We start from the raw sequence: 17500 nt of genomic DNA, 5'->3' as shown, positions 1-17500 counted from the left end.
TCAATAGAGTCATCCACATCACCCTGGAACACCGACACATATATGCAGATTATAGTCATTGCACCCACAAACCCATCAGGTCAATAAAATACATTAGAGTCACCTCGCAGAGTTAAAGGGCAAGCAGAACCTGGTGTGAGTATGAGTATTTGAGCATTTTTACATTGCTGTATTGGTACTTTTAGTGTAGTAAAGGATATGAATACTTCTTCCACCACTGACCCTCGCATGGATACTAGAAAGGTCTTTACCCATCCAATCTGAATGTGATGGAGACCTGAAGAAGGCTTATGACTGCTTCTCAAGTTATCATTTGAGGTGCTGAGGCTGATGCTCAAAGCCATCCAGTGTTTGTTGGGATCTTTCAAAGTTATGTCTTTGTCAGCAGTTCTATCAATGATTTCTAAGGACAGAACCTCCAGGCCTCAGGGTGATTGAGGTGGTTCATCATGTGACCAGGACACCTCTTGGTTACATTTACTGGGAGGAGACCCAGACCCAGAACACACTGGAGGGATTATACTGTATATCCATGTGTATATCTGAACCATGTGTCTGGAGAGAAGGATGTCTGCACTACTCTGTTTAGCCTGCTGTTACTGCAATTAAAGCCCAGATAAAACAGATGGATGACTGAAAGTAAGCAAGTTCTTCAGCTGGTAATTCAGATCTACCCCATTGCGAAGGTATTTGGCCACATAGCGTGTGACATGAGGGTTGTCAGGATCGATCCTCAGCGCTCTCTCTACCAGGTCTTTAGCCTCTTGGTGTTTCTGGTTGGTAGCTAACATTATAGCCAGCATGGACAGCAGAATGCCATCGTCAGGGTTGACCTCCAGGGCTCGGCGAAGCTGTTTGATGGCCGGTGACTCCTCTATGTTCACGGATGTTTCTAAAGCTCTCTGCAAATGAGAATTCGATCAGTGTACTGGTTTGAATTTTTGGACTAGAAATCTTCCCTCAGCTTTCATGTCAAAAAAAAAAGATAAGTCATTGAAACTTCTGAGACACACACAGACATTTGATTAACTGATTGACCACATGCAGAGTGCCAGTTTGGCCCAGCCAAGATCCTGTAAGACTATAACTTTGTTCACTGTTGATGTTTATCAGAAAACTGACCGGTGCTCTCCGGTAGAGGGCAATAGCCAAACCAGCGTTCCACTCGCTGTCATCAGGCTGCAGCTCCAACGCTTTGTGGAAGCATTCAATAGCTTTGGTGTAGTAACTCCACGAAAACTTGAGGTAGGTCCAGGCCTTCTCTCCATACACCTCTGGGTGGAGAACTGAGGAGGAACTGGTAGGATACTTCACCTGTAGAGAGGGAGGGAAGAGCAAGCGGAGACAGAAAGGAGACTCTGTTTTATCTCATGTCTAAATATTCTGCTGTCTGATACCTGGCTTGGACTATGAGCTGTACTTTCTCATTTTTCATAGGGTCAGGGTTGGGGAAGGTCAAAGGGGAGTCTCCAAACCAAACTCAGTCTTCCACCATATTGTTTTTTTGCTGGTTTGCAGTCAGGTGACAGTCATAAGAAACCAGACACAATTTATACCTCGCAGACCAAAGTCTAAAACATTTCTAGAGTCCAGTTAAGAAAAAGTGTCAAGAGTTCAACTGGCCTAAAGCCACTGAAACAAAGGATGGTTTAGACCTTTTAGTCCTTACAGCTGGTACCCTGAAACAAAGGCCAGGTGGAACTAACTCAAACTGAACAAAGGATGATCTGGACGAGCCTTCCTAAGAACATGCTTACTATAGATGCCTCATGTCAGTCATTTTACTGGACACTTTGACAGGCTGAGGTTCCCACAACACCACAGTGTCATCAAACAGTCATCATGGATCCACAAAGCTTCAAAGAGTTCAGTTTTCTAAGAATGTAAAGACACTGTTGAGAAACATTTGATTTGAAAGTTTGTGATCAATAACTGATATTTGTAATTATCTACCAAATGGATCTTGGAAGCCCTGTCCTTCTTCCTGCTCCTGTAAGAGGCTGATAATCACTGTATCATCAGCACATTTACAATATGCTGATTCTTACACAGACAGATACAGTGTTTGGAAAAAAACTAGTTTCATGGTATAATCAAAAATATATTATACCAGTATATACCAGTATATCTTCACCCTCTACCAGTATGTGTGTGTTACAGCAGAGTGTATATACCAGTATATCTTCCACCCTCTACCAGTATGTGTGTGTTACAGCAGAGTGTGTATACCAGTATATCTTCCACCCTCTACCAGTACGTGTGTGTTACAGCAGAGTGTGTATACCAGTATATCTTCACCCTCTACCAGTATGTGTGTGTTACAGCAGAGTGTGTATACCAGTATATCTTCACCCTCTACCAGTATGTGTGTGTTACAGCAGAGTGTGTATACCAGTATATCTTCACCCTCTACCAGTATGTGTGTGTTACAGCAGAGTGTGTATACCAGTATATCTTCACCCTCTACCAGTATGTGTGTGTTACAGCAGAGTGTGTATACCAGTATATCTTCACCCTCTACCAGTATGTGTGTGTTACAGCAGAGTGTGTATACCAGTATATCTTCCACCCTCTACCAGTATGTGTGTGTTACAGCAGAGTGTGTATACCAGTGTATCTTCACCCTCTACCAGTATGTGTGTTACAGCAGAGTGTGTATACCAGTATATCTTCCACCCTCTACCAGTATGTGTGTGTTACAGCAGAGTGTGTATACCAGTATATCTTCATCCTCTACCAGTATGTGTGTGTTACAGCAGAGTGTGTATACCAGTATATCTTCACCCTCTACCAGTATGTGTGTGTTACAGCAGAGTGTGTATACCAGTGTATCTTCACCCTCTACCAGTATGTGTGTGTTACAGCAGAGTGTGTATACCAGTATATCTTCACCCTCTACCAGTATGTGTGTGTTACAGCAGAGTGTGTATACCAGTGTATCTTCACCCTCTACCAGTATGTGTGTGTTACAGCAGAGTGTGTATACCAGTATATCTTCCACCCTCTACCAGTATGTGTGTGTTACAGCAGAGTGTGTATACCAGTATATCTTCACCCTCTACCAGTATGTGTGTGTTACAGCAGAGTGTGTATACCAGTATATCTTCCACCCTCTACCAGTATGTGTGTGTTACAGCAGAGTGTGTATACCAGTATATCTTCATCCTCTACCAGTATGTGTGTGTTACAGCAGAGTGTGTATACCAGTATATCTTCACCCTCTACCAGTATGTGTGTTATAGCAGAGTGTGTATACCAGTATATCTTCACCCTCTACCAGTATGTGTGTGTTACAGCAGAGTGTGTATACCAGTATATCTTCATCCTCTACCAGTACGTGTGTGTTACAGCAGAGTGTGTATACCAGTATATCTTCACCCTCTACCAGTATGTGTGTTATAGCAGAGTGTGTATACCAGTATATCTTCACCCTCTACCAGTATGTGTGTGTTACAGCAGAGTGTGTATACCAGTATATCTTCACCCTCTACCAGTATGTGTGTGTTACAGCAGAGTGTGTATACCAGTATATCTTCACCCTCTACCAGTATGTGTGTGTTACAGCAGAGTGTGTATACCAGTATATCTTCACCCTCTACCAGTATGTGTGTGTTACAGCAGAGTGTGTATACCAGTATATCTTCCACCCTCTACCAGTATGTGTGTGTTACAGCAGAGTGTGTATACCAGTATATCTTCATCCTCTACCAGTATGTGTGTGTTACAGCAGAGTGTGTATACCAGTATATCTTCACCCTCTACCAGTATGTGTGTTATAGCAGAGTGTGTATACCAGTATATCTTCACCCTCTACCAGTATGTGTGTGTTACAGCAGAGTGTGTATACCAGTATATCTTCATCCTCTACCAGTACGTGTGTGTTACAGCAGAGTGTGTATACCAGTATATCTTCACCCTCTACCAGTATGTGTGTGTTACAGCAGAGTGTGTATACCAGTATATCTTCACCCTCTACCAGTACGTGTGTGTTACAGCAGAGTGTGTATACCAGTATATCTTCACCCTCTACCAGTACGTGTGTGTTACAGCAGAGTGTGTATACCAGTATATCTTCACCCTCTACCAGTATGTGTGTTACAGCAGAGTGTGTATACCAGTATATCTTCATCCTCTACCAGTACGTGTGTGTTACAGCAGAGTGTGTATACCAGTATATCTTCACCCTCTACCAGTATGTGTGTTATAGCAGAGTGTGTATACCAGTATATCTTCCACTCTCTACCAGTATGTGTGTGTTACAGCAGAGTGTCTATACCAGTATATCTTCCACCCTCTACCAGTATGTGTGTGTTACAGCAGAGTGTCTATACCAGTATATCTTCACCCTCTACCAGTATGTGTGTGTTACAGCAGAGTGTGTATACCAGTATATCTTCACCCTCTACCAGTATGTGTGTGTTACAGCAGAGTGTGTATACCAGTATATCTTCACCCTCTACCAGTATGTGTGTGTTACAGCAGAGTGTGTATACCAGTATATCTTCCACTCTCTGGCAGTGTGTGTGTGACTGTGTGTAGTCTCCAGTGTGGTAGTTCAGCCAGGCCAGATCTCCGTATGTCACGATGAGCCGCCGCTCGCTCTCCTCACCAAAACACTTTCTGGTCTCCTCCTCTGATTGGTTGAGCAGTGACACCGCCTCCTCTGGTCGACCCTGAAGATACCTGAGGACAGACGGATCACTGTGAGATGTTTCAGTTTAGCATTAGCATTGTAGCTTGTTTCAACAAGCTACAATGCTAATGTTGCTAACCGAGACTCAAACAGTCGGTGAGTTTTTCTTTCTATCTATCTATCTATCTGTCTATCTATCTATCTGTCTATCTATCTATCTATCTGTCTATCTATCTATCTGTCTATCTGTCTATCTGTCTATCTGTCTATCTATCTATCTATCTGTCTATCTGTCTATCTGTCTATCTATCTATCTGTCTATCTATCTATCTGTCTATCTGTCTATCTATCTGTCTATCTATCTATCTGTCTATCTGTCTATCTGTCTATCTGTCTATCTATCTGTCTATCTATCTGTCTATCTATCTATCTGTCTATCTATCTATCTGTCTATCTATCTGTCTATCTATCTATCTGTCTATCTGTCTATCTGTCTATCTGTCTATCTATCTGTCTATCTATCTGTCTATCTATCTATCTGTCTATCTATCTATCTGTCTATCTATCTGTCTATCTATCTGTCTATCTATCTATCTGTCTATCTGTCTATCTGTCTATCTATCTATCTGTCTGTCTATCTATCTGTCTATCTATCTATCTGTCTATCTATCTATCTGTCTATCTGTCTATCTATCTGTCTATCTATCTGTCTATCTATCTATCTGTCTATCTATCTGTCTATCTGTCTATCTGTCTATCTATCTATCTGTCTATCTATCTGTCTATCTATCTATCTGTCTATCTATCTATCTATCTATCTATCAATCTATCATAAATAAATAAATAACCCATTGGAGGGTAAATACAGAGCATGTCATACAGCCAAAGTGATCTTTCCACACTGTACCTGACATAAGCTAAGAAGTTGCAGGACAGAGCGACCGCCCCCCGCCGTCCCAGCCGGAGCTTGATGTGTTCCTGCAGCCTCGTGCTGAGGCTCTCCAGGTCCATGTCCTGCGGGTCCAGATCCCAGTTGAAGCGACTCTGCAGCTGCAGCAGCCGGCAGCGCAGAGCGCTCGCATGGCTGCAGAGTCACAGAGGACACATTTATAACTAATTATTATTATTGTTTCACATGGCTGCAGAGTCACAGAGGACACATTTATAACTAATTATTATTATTGTTTCACATGGCTGCAGAGTCACAGAGGACACATTTATAACTAATTATTATTATTGTTTCACATGGCTGCAGAGTCACAGAGGACACATTTATAACTAATTATTATTATTGTTTCACATGGCTGCAGAGTCACAGAGGACACATTTATAACTAATTATTATTATTGTTTCACATTTAGCTGCAGAGTCAAGATCCACACGTCAAAATCAGAGTTTGGGATTAAAGGAATGTTCACAATGTTTCCACTGAAAACCAGTCAGCAGTAACAAATCCACACTGAGACTGCTTCTCTGGCTGTAATCTGATAGTACTTAATAGTACTCCAGGTACTTTATGGTACTCCAGGTACTTTATAGTACTCCAGGTACTTTAAGGTATTTTAAGGTAATTTGAGGTACCTCTAGGTACTTCAGGTACGTTATGGTACTTTAAGGTAATTTTAGATAACTTTAGGTACTTTAAAGTACTCTGAGGTACTTTAAGGTGGACTCATACTGACTGTATAATACTGCAGGCTGGTTCAGACTGATGATGTTTTCACATGAGGATTCTTTAGGTTTTTCATGTTTAAATCAGCTTTAAAACAAACTGACCTCATGCTGACGTGTTCACGGTTCAGACTCTTCCTCACTGAGCGGAGCGATGATGAAGATGAAGGTGATGATGATGATGATGATGTGAGGGAGATTCAGTGTTCATTAGGTGAGTTACTGATCCGGCTGCTCAGAGACGGAGAGAAACTCAGATCAGGTTCAGATCGAAGAAACGAAACTGAAACCCATTTATTACCAGCATGATGCCTTCACTGACCTCTCTGAAGTCACGTAAAGTAGAGCTTTACTTTCCACCACTGCTGCAGACTGAAGCTCAATCAGCCAGGAAAGAGCTCACCAGAGCTGTGTCACTGGCAACGATTCGTTCAAAAGAACAAAGTGAACTGAAGTGAACTTTTTACACATCAACTAAAATCAGACTGTACAGAAACAAGTGGGCGTCCCAAACCACATTTTCTAATTATCATAAAAATGTATTTTTATGTTTCCTCACATGAATCTGCAGACTGGACGACCAAAATGTTTTTCTGTGTTTGATCCTTAAAAACCAACAAAGAAAAAATAGATCAAGTTTCCAAAAACTTGTTGAATTACAAACAGCAGAAAGTCAAGATGGGAAAATGTTCATGAACTTCTTTTGACTTTTATCTCACTGTCAACAGTCATTTTACTTCTGCTGTGTGTAAACAGCTCTGAGGGTGAAAACGTGTGAAACTCTGCATTTCCTCCTGTCTACTTTATTACCCAGCATGCCCTGCAGGGGGCGCCATTAACCTTAGAGCAGTCAGGGGCGACTTCATGAAGAACACAGAACACACATCCAGCTGTGAAACATCGTCTCATGTTCAGAGATAAACATGAAAAATTGCTTCATCCATCTCCTTATGTTAGAGGTTAGAAGGTCATGGGCCTGGAGGGATAACTGTCTGTCCATAGTAGGTGGTCTTGTGTCCTTTTTGGTCTTGGTTGGTGCAAGGAGCAGGAAGAGGCCTTATAAGGCAGGGTGGGAGGGGCTGTGGTGACGTCAACACGGCGGGTGGGGTAACGTCTATAAAAGCAGCAGAGACGGTGAAAGTCAGACACTGAAACTGATCTTATGGCAGGATGTTGTTGCAGCCTCTCTGGACATTCACGCTGGGACACTCGTCCCTCCTGCGCTCACCCCTGTTCCCCGTCCTCTTCTCGATCGGCGTCTACCTGGCCTGCTGCCTGCCCTTCCTGCTGCTGGACGCGCTGTCCCGCAGGTGGGCCCTGGTGCGCAGGTACAAGCTGCAGCCTCAGAGCTCCGTCAGCTGGGCCTCGGTGCGGAGCTGCTTGGCTCTGACGCTCTACAACCACCTGGTCTTCATCTTCCCGCTGACCGTGATGCACTGGTACCTGAGGCCCGTCCACCTGCCCGAGGAGGCCCCGCCCCTGCCTCACCTGCTGGCCCAGGTGCTGGTCTGCCTGCTGCTCTTCGACTTCCAGAGCTTTGTCTGGCACCTGCTGCACCACAGAGTGCCCTGGCTCTACCGCACCTTCCACAAGGTTGGTACTGACAGCTCGGATTAACACGCTGCCGTTATAATCAATGAATACAGACTCAGACTGAGGTGAAATGTGCAGGACAGACATAAAAGAACTGAATCTGATTCACGAAACACCAAATTTAATCTCTGAATGCTGCAAATATGTAAATATGTATTACTTTATGTTGTTTGCATGACAGCTTTATATTCTCATGAATATTCTTCTTCTGCAGCATCTATTTATTCACACACACCTGATCAATAACAGTTATACCTTTATTATGAAATGACTTTAGTGTTAGTAGTGATAGTTAATGAGGAAAGCAGCTCTGCTGAGTCGAGCTGATCGATGCTGCAGTTTATTATTTCTGCTGTCATGTCGATTCAAACTCTGGAAATCTACAGACAGGATGTAGAATCACGAGTTTACTGATCCTAACAGCAGCGTTAAAATATAAGAATAAATCAAACTTAAAAGTTTCTTCTTCTCCCCCCTGCAGGTGCACCACACCTACACCTCCACCTCCGCCCTCACCACCGAGTACTCGGGGGCCTGGGAGACTCTCAGCCTGGGCTTCTTCGCCGCCATTAACCCCTTCCTCCTGGGCTGCCACCCGCTGACCGAGCTGGCCTTCTTCATCCTCAACATCTGGCTGTCGGTGGAGGATCACTGCGGCTACGACCTGCCCTGCTCCACTCACCGCCTGGTGCCGCTCGGGCTGTACGGAGGATCCCGACACCACGACCTGCACCACCTCAAGTCCAAGTGCAACTACGCCCCCTACTTCACCCACTGGGACCGACTGGCTGGGACACTGAGCACTCAAGACTGAACTGATGGAGGACTTAATAAGCCGATGGAGGAGTTAATAAACTGATGGAGGAGTTAATAAACCGATGGAGGACTTAATAAGCTGATGGAGGAGTTAATAAACTGATGGAGGAGTTAATAAGCTGATGGAGGGTTTGGGGGGTTGGGGGGGGTTTGGGGGGTTCAGTAGGAGTTTTGTGAACTGATGTAAAAGTTCATGAATCTTCCCCTCAGATCATCTTTCACATTAAAATAGACACAAAGAGTCAGACACTTTCTGGATGTCTGTATATTAGAAACTATTTATTTATTTATTCACATATTTATTTATTAACTCTTCATGATATTATTATTAATCTGTGAAGCCTGTTTGACTTTAATCACTGCAGAAAGAACACAAGTGAAGAAGATTTAGTCTGAACGTCGTCTGAACGCTTCCAGAAGAAGAAAATCAGATTTCAGGACTGAACTTGTTAACTTGACATGTTTTGTTGAGTCATTCTGCAGTTTGCTGTATATTATATTAATATTTAACAAATCAGAACAAAGTGTTCATATTGAACATTATGGTTTTTATTGTCATATTACTGTAATATTGATGTTTGGAACGAGACTGCTGGTTGACACACTGGATGTTTTAAAGATGGATGACAGGAAGTGGAAGGACTGAGGAGGAGGAGTGTGAGGTGGGAACATGATGAAGGTTTCTGTTGGAAACTTGGACTGAATGAAATGAAATGAAATGTGAAAACATGATTTCTGTGAAGTGTTTAATAAACTGTAAAGAATAAACTTTATGAACAAAAAGAGAATCAGAGTCCGAGAATTTCTGCCGTCCAATAAACAATCAGGTCAATAAACAGGCCGCAGCAAATCAATAGATCATAAACATATCAACAAACAAACAAACAAATAGTTCACTATTTAGTAGTAGTTCAGGCCGTTTCCAGGCTGTTTTCAGGCTATTTTCAGGTCATTTTAAGTCATTTTCAGGCTGTTTTCAGGTCATTTTCAGGCTGTTTTTCAGGCTGTTTTCAGGTAATTTTAAGTCATTTTCAGGCTGTTTTCAGATTGTTTTCAGGTCATTTTCAGGCTGTTTTTCAGGCTGTTTTCAGATTGTTTTCAGGTCATTTTCAGGCTGTTTTTCAGGCTGTTTTCAAGTCATTTTAAGTCATTTTCAGGCTGTTTTTCAGGCTGTTTTCAGGCTGTTTCCAGGCTGTTTTCAGGCTGTTTTCAGATTGTTTTCAGGTCATTTTCAGGCTGTTTTTCAGGCTGTTTTTCAGGCTGTTTTCAGATTGTTTTCAGGTCATTTTCAGGCTGTTTTTCAGGCTGTTTTCAAGTCATTTTAAGTCATTTTCAGGCTGTTTTCAGGTAATTTTAAGTCATTTTCAGGCTGTTTTCAGGCTGTTTTTCAGGCTGTTTTCAGATTGTTTTCAGGTCATTTTCAGGCTGTTTTTCAGGCTGTTTCCAGGCTGTTTTCAGGTTGTTTCCAGGCTGTTTCCAGGCTGTTTTCAGGTTGTTTCCAGGCTGTTTCCAGGCTGTTTCCAGGTCGTGTTCTCAGGTGTTTCAGACTCCTCCTGATCTCCTCTCATCCTGATTAACAGAAGTTAGACCTGCTGTCCATCAGCTCTCCATCTGTAATCTGATCGGACAGATTTACTGTCTGAAGCTTCGGATGAACAAATCATTCAAGTCTGAACATGTTTGTTTCTCGACATATAAACGTGAATCATGGAAACGTTCCTGGAGGAACTTGTTCCTGGAGGAACAGAAGTCAGATCAGATCAAACCAGGCGTAATGAGTTGAATGAATGTGGGACTGAACTGTTGGGTCAGTATGTGTTAATACTGATGGATATCAGCTCATATCTGAGTTTCTTTATTGGATCTGATAAACTGGCTCTGACACAGAGGAGTGACGCATCGCTGATGCTGCTGCTGTTCTTTAATCTGTTTGATTTATGATGTTGGTCCAATTTTATCAGCTGGAAACACAACAAAGTTCAGGAAGGGCTCTAAAAGAATCGCTAACAGGAACTTTGACTTTCAGGGCGAGTACACTGAAAAATCATTAACGTTTCACTGAGTGAAACTAACAGAGAGAAGGTGAAAGGTTTCTTTAATTCACTCCAACATCAGAAATGTTTCACCCACATCTTCATTTTGTTGTGAAACTTTCTGCTTGTTAGACGTAGAAATGAAGAGTGAGAGACGTTTCCCAGCAGCAGCAGCAGCAGCAGCAGCAGGATGTTTGCAACATTCATCATGTTTGTCAGGAGGGTGAAGTGTTTGCTGATTATTAACTTCCCAGGAAGCCTCAAACTCAATGAACCATTTACACATAAACTCTTCATGCTGCACAATAAAGCAGATGTTAGTTTAATCAGTGAAACACGTGTTCAGCTCTGTTCACCAGCTGAATGTCTGCAGGCCGACGGCTCCTCACATACAGCATAGTTCAAACAATTATAATCACATTTAGATCAGCGCGATAGCACACCTACATTCCTCATCACCAGATAATTACTCTGCTGTTTCCATGGCAACGTTGTAACTGCCAGAGCTGGAGCAAAAACCAGTAGCCGACAGTACTGGTACAAAACGGATGGTTTTATGGTTAACTGTGGGGATGGATGAAGTCCATGCGTCCCGGTCGACAACAAGCTGTTAGAAGTTCCCATCTGAGAAACACTGAGCAGGTACTGGTTACAAACATAGACTGTAAAACATATGGAAGCCTCGAGTGTAGCGATTTGACCGTCGCCATCTTGGATTTGGCCGTCGCCATCTTGGATTTGGCCGTCGCCATGTTTGATTTTTGGAGTCAGAAGTGACCATATTTGGACGAGAGGGTGGCGCTGACCGTAGCGCTAGCTGCTAGCTTGGTTAGCACGGTGCATTTACAATCTACGGTTAACAGTGATAAACTAATGCTAATGCTAATGCTAATTTTCACTAGCGAAAAACAGGCCTAAAACCGTTAAAACTAAATGTACTCACCAGAAAAACTGATCATCCGACTCATCGATGAGTCTTTTTATTAAAACCAAACGCTGAACAAGACTTTTTTTAGGCGACCACAATCTTACAATTAACTTTAGTGAACTGATAACGCTGTGAAATAGCAGCGGCTACGCCTATACGCCATTGTTACGTCACATAAGCAACATTGTTGCCGTGGTAGCGGCTTGTCAATCACAACGTAGCCCCGTCCTAAAGCATACGCTGCTTTATTGTCTATTTTACTGACAATATGAACATCATGCTGTGTTGAAGAAGACTTGAAACTAGTGATTGAGACCATAAACTCGTTAGGAAACAGTTCACTGAGGTAATAAACCCACTGAGCTCATTTTCTCATAGACTTCTATACAGTCAGACGTCTTTTTGCAGCCAGCGGAGTCGCCCCCTGCTGGCTGTTAGAGAGAACGCAGCCCCGGAGGTTGCTGCTTGGTTACAAAAGACGATGTCAACAGGATTCTCCAGAAACTTCATGGTCCAGTCAGGAAGAAGCCGGGTCAGTACTCCATCAGTACAGTCTGGTTATCCTGCGAGACAACGAATGTCTTCAGTGGACTCATAAAGTTTCTCAGGAGAGCAGCCGTGACAAAACAATCACTGATGAAGACCTGATGATAGTGAGGAACGCACCACGAGGCCTGGTGAACAGACGGTGGCTCGACATCCAGCTGCATGTCGGGAGGAAACTTACATAATCAAACAAGATTCAACAGGTGAGTTAATCAAAGAGCAACATCAAGGAGGCCGAAAGACTTGTAAAGTCTTGCATAATAGCATAAAATAATAATAATAGATGTTCTGGAGAAACATGGTCAGACTCGTCTGTTTCATTTCTGCTTTAAGGGACCAAATATGTGACACTAACCTTCAACAGGAAACACAGAACCACAAAAACCATTACGAAAGGGATCATCAGAGCAGAAGCAGCTCTATGTTTGCAGAAGTGAACAGTGAACCTCACATGTGTCTCCGGAGACAGGAAGTCAGAGATATCACATCTGGATGACGGGACACTGGAGCGACACGTAGCCTGTAAACAACAACGTCATGTGACTGATGCTGCTGTATGTAGGAGCGTTAATATATTATAATATCAGATCATTTCTCCTCAATCTGTTTATCTTCAGTCTGTGATGCTGAGACCCTGAAACATATTATTGTTGTTTGTCTGGTAGAAAAACTCTTGTCAGAACATTTAATAAACTATCTGAAACATGTTTGTTCTTTATTTCAAAGCTAATTTACACAATAACCTGAAATCTGATCAGAAAAAAGCAGCCAAAAATGTTTTGTTAGGATGTATATATATATATATATATATAATTATTATTATATAGTGTATTAACTCTGTTCAGCCTTGATGTTACTCGACGCTTCGGCTACCAGCTTAAAAACACAAGTTAACAGACGTAGCGTAGCGTAGCGTAGCGTAGCATCAGCTGCCTGACCGACTCAACAGGGACCAGAAATCATCCGTCAGGTCGTCACTAAGGCTCGGCCTACTTGCTGGAGTAGTAAACTACTGACCTGACCTGATGATTTCCAGGTATTAGTCAGACCCCAGTGTATTTCCATGGAGTACTGGCTTTATTTTTTTATAATCACATCATCACATTGGAGGATGAGTTTTACTCCAGCGATGCTTACAGACCTCTGAGCAGCTGTAATGTTGCTTCAATATAACAAGCTTTTTAAAATACACAACACATTGTTAAAGATGAAACCAAACCAAAGCAGTGTGTAGTCGGGGGTCACAGCTCCTCTAAAATAACCTTCTCTCGTGCTTTCACAAGAGTTTCCTCTCACTTCCCTTTGCACAGTATTTTTACTCTGTTGCATCACAGCTCTTCTTTTCAACTGAAGTCATGTTAATTCAAATTTTATGGCCCAATATTTCAAATCACACCTCATCCTCAGGGACTTCCTGTTCAGATGAGGAAAAACTCACGAAACCCTTTAATAGGAAAAAAGCTCAGGAGGAGCAGCGGAGGAGGATCCGTCTGCAGATGTGAAGATTACAGCACGCAACGAGATCATAAAAGTCGTATTGGATCCGAGCTCCTGCTGAGGTTTTCTGCTGCTGCGTGATCAGACATGGCGGCGGCGGTGTTTTAGTGTGTTTCATGTGGAGTTCCTTCTCTGCACGCTGACTCACTTCCTTCCTCTTTCCTCTGGGCCTCAGGAGGATTTCCCCCCCACCCCCCCACCCCCCACCACCACCAGGTCTTCAGAGCTCCTGCAGGATGTTGGCTAATCTCTGATGAGTCATGTGAAGCTGCTGCGAGGTAAATGCCTCGGCTGTGACTCACACCTCTGTATCATCTTGATCCTTCATGGGAAAGATTTCCAATGTGTAAAATGTCAAGATCCCAAAAAGTTCCAACACGAGTCAGAGCTCCAGTGTTTTACAGAGGTGATGATGTCATCATGCTGGTATTTCACCGCTGTCACAATTCATACAGACTCATCACCATCACATTATTTTAGAGAATTTGTGAAATTCAGCAACTGAGAAATTTCAGAGGAGTCAGAAAAGCTGAAATCACCTGAAGATGAGACAACAGCAGCAGCTTCAGTGTCCACACGTCCTCCCGATTAGATCATCCGTCATCTGTCTGCACGTCACTGACGAACAATCACGATGTTTGCCGTCTCACTCTGCTGGTCACATTCAGGGAAGTGAAACGATCACATCAGAGGTCACTGACTGGCTGAGAAAGTCAAGATGTGAAAGTTAAGCACTTTATTTGAACATGTGCAGCCGTATTTTATTTAGTAGATGAGATTATTATTATTAAACACACATATATGTTCAGCTCTGTGTTTCTGACAGTCAGGTATTGATTACATGCAGATGTAATATATATCACACTAAACAGTTAAACGCTTCAGGAAATGTTCTCTAACTGGACCTTTAGTTGAATCCCGCTGATCAAACAGACGATGATGCAATTTGGTCCAAATGATGAGAAAAAAACTGAAAGAAATGTGACGCTGGTTTAGTTTTAGTCATTTTCTGTACCTGACAGAAAGTGTGATGACATCACTCTGCCAGAGAAACGTCGGTTACACAGCAGGAACAAATATGCTGATATATGGTTTGATTTATGTAGAGACTCTGTAGGAGAACAGAGTAGTTACACTGGAACCAACAGCAGGAAACCTGTCCACATATATACACGTCATGTGATCTGTAACACGGTTACTACGGTGACCACAGACTGACGTCACCACCACCTGTTGTTTTCATGGAGGCAGGTGAGATGCAGCTTAATAATTAATGTCATGTTTTTATGGGATGTTGTGTAGCATCATTCTGCTACAGACAACTTTCACTGCTTCATTCTCTTCTTCTCTGTTCGTTTCTCTGCTCAAGCTTCAGTTCATCACACAGCAAACATGACTCTGCTCTTCAGATCACTGAAACACATTTTAAAACCAAGTTTTAAAAGCTTTTAACTGCAAAAAAAAAAAAAAAAAACAGTTTGTTAAAGGACGATGAGCAGCAGTGGAATGATTTATTATTTATGAAGAAGACAACAGAAAACTCTTCATATATTTATGCTGATATATCTGCTATTTATTTAAAAGATAAACCTTTCAGGAAGCTGTGACTTGTGCGTCCAGTCTGGCACATAAACAGAGCAGCTAAAGCTACAGCAGGAAGAACTGATTATATTACAGGTTAAAGTACACAAAACAATTCAAGACAATAAATCAATTCCATCAATCAATTATCAATCAATAATTTCTCTGACTGGCATTGTTTGTGACAGGAACAAAAAGATAATATACACAGCAGCTCAGGATGCTGCTTGCTGTTAAATATTGGACTGGACTAGCGTTAGCCTTAGCGTTAGCATGCTACCTGTTTCTAGACCCTGCAGTGAAGATGAGGTCATCACTCTCTGCTAACGATCCTCTCACCTGCAGCAACTCGTTCCCACCTACACACACCTGCACACACACACACACACACACACACACACACCTGCACACACACACACACACACACCTGCACACACACACACACACACACACCTGCACACACACACACACACACACACCTGCACACACACACACACACACACACACACACACACACACACACACCTGCACACACACACACACACACACCTGCACACACACACACACACACACACCTGCACACACACACACACACACACCTGCACACACACACACACACACACACACACACACACACACACACACACACCTGCACACACACACACACACACACACACACACACACCTGCACACACACACACACACACACCTGCACACACACACACACACACACACCTGCACACACACACACACACACACACACACACACACCTGCACACACACACACACACACACACACACACACACACACACACACACACCTGCACACACACACACACACACACACACACACACCTGCACACACACACACACACACACACACACACACACACACACACCTGCACACACACACACACACACACACACACCTGCACACACACACACACACACACACACACACACCTGCACACACACACACACACACACACACAGACACACAGACACACACCTGCACACACACACACACACACACCTGCACACACACATACACACACACCTGTACATACCTGTTGTCTGCATACCTGAGCTCAGGTGTGACGTGGGTCACATGTTGCAGCAGGTTATGATTTCAGTTTATTTGATCACAGAAATAAAGTCAAATACAAACATGATGACGTTTGTTCTTGTTCTGCACTTTATGCTTCAGAAATACTAATATTATATTTATTAGTAGTATTAACAGTATTATTAGTAGTAGTATTAGTATTATTAGTAGTATTAGTATTAGTATTAGTATTATTAGTAGTAGTATTAGTATTATTAGTAGTATTAGTATTAGTATTAGTATTATTAGTAGTAGTATTAGTATTATTAGTAGTATTAGTATTAGTATTAGTATTATTAGTAGTATTAGTATTATTATTATTAGTATAATCATCATAGATGCATTAACGTGTCGCAGCCTCTGAATGTTGCAGCACTTGCAGATGTTTTCCATTTAATGAATCTATTTTGGAGCTTTCCATCACATCACATGATCTTCATCAGCAGGAGTCCTCTGTGTGATAGAAAGCTCCTGAACAGCTACTAAATGGACTTAATGGAACAGTTTATATTCAGTCAGGAAGTTTCATCACATTCAATTCTTGAGAATGTTTTGTGTGTAAAGTTTGAATCATGAGTAAGCAGGCAATAAACCCCATGTTTATTTTAACAGCGAGGGGGGGGGTGGAGGGTGGAGGGGGGGGCTTGGTGTCACGAACAGAGAGCGCTGACCTCGTCAGTACCAGAGAATCAGAGAGCAGACAGACGGTCCGTCTGACTCTGCTGACGTGTTTCCTCCACAGTTTATCAAACACTGACAGTCGGATTCAGAAGAAAAGCAGATTGTTTCTCTGAAGTCACATTAAAGGAGCAGTTCAGAGTGTCCACAGTCATTTACAGTCTTTTCAGCATCACATTCCCTCTTTGTGTAAAAAAAGAAAAATCTATATTTTTACAGATTTTTTTTCCTGTATTTCAAAAATACATGAAAATGTAATTTGTTATATTCTTTAAAAAAAAAGTTAAATTAAATGTTTTATTGATGGTATAGAATTTTATTACATTAAATATAGAATATAGAAGATTTTTACATAAAGTTATGTAATTAAACTCAATTTATACATTTCTGTCATTTCAAGCCTGATTATTTGCATAATA

The 17500-nt window shown here is 42.2% G+C and overlaps 2 protein-coding genes across 4 annotated transcripts in view; one reads left to right on the top strand and one right to left on the bottom strand.

Annotated features, from left to right (window-relative positions):
- The window catches only part of LOC121887549 (interferon-induced protein with tetratricopeptide repeats 5-like), a 10852-nt gene extending 3521 nt beyond the window's left edge, over nt 1-7331 (bottom strand). For 2 of the 3 annotated variants that reach the window (XM_042398422.1, XM_042398423.1), the window contains exons 1-6: nt 6410-6584; nt 5541-5717; nt 4494-4683; nt 1123-1314; nt 675-902; nt 1-23 (exon numbers count right to left, since the gene is read on the bottom strand). The exon at nt 1-23 is cut by the window's left edge and continues 119 nt beyond it. In XM_042398422.1, coding sequence (XP_042254356.1) covers nt 1-23; nt 675-902; nt 1123-1314; nt 4494-4683; nt 5541-5717; nt 6410-6414 — 815 coding nt within the window. In that variant the 5' untranslated portion in view covers nt 6415-6584. Of the gene's footprint in view, nt 24-674; nt 903-1122; nt 1315-4493; nt 4684-5540; nt 5718-6409; nt 6585-6626; nt 6721-6863 lie in introns of those variants that run through there. The other variant, XM_042398421.1, reaches the window with a different exon arrangement.
- An 81-nt stretch (nt 7332-7412) lies between these two features.
- ch25h (cholesterol 25-hydroxylase) lies at nt 7413-9651 on the top strand. Its single transcript, XM_042398425.1, has 2 exons — nt 7413-7897; nt 8379-9651. Exons 1-2 carry the CDS (start codon nt 7475-7477, stop codon nt 8709-8711), a joined length of 756 nt encoding a protein of 251 aa, XP_042254359.1. The 5' UTR covers nt 7413-7474; the 3' UTR covers nt 8712-9651.
- Nucleotides 9652-17500: the final 7849 nt, after the last annotated feature.

Source organism: Thunnus maccoyii, chromosome 20 (assembly GCF_910596095.1).
Source record: "Thunnus maccoyii chromosome 20, fThuMac1.1, whole genome shotgun sequence".
NCBI lineage: Eukaryota > Metazoa > Chordata > Actinopteri > Scombriformes > Scombridae > Thunnus > Thunnus maccoyii.
The sequence above is the reverse complement of the archived record's forward strand: the minus strand, read 5'-3'. Positions and strand labels throughout refer to the sequence as shown.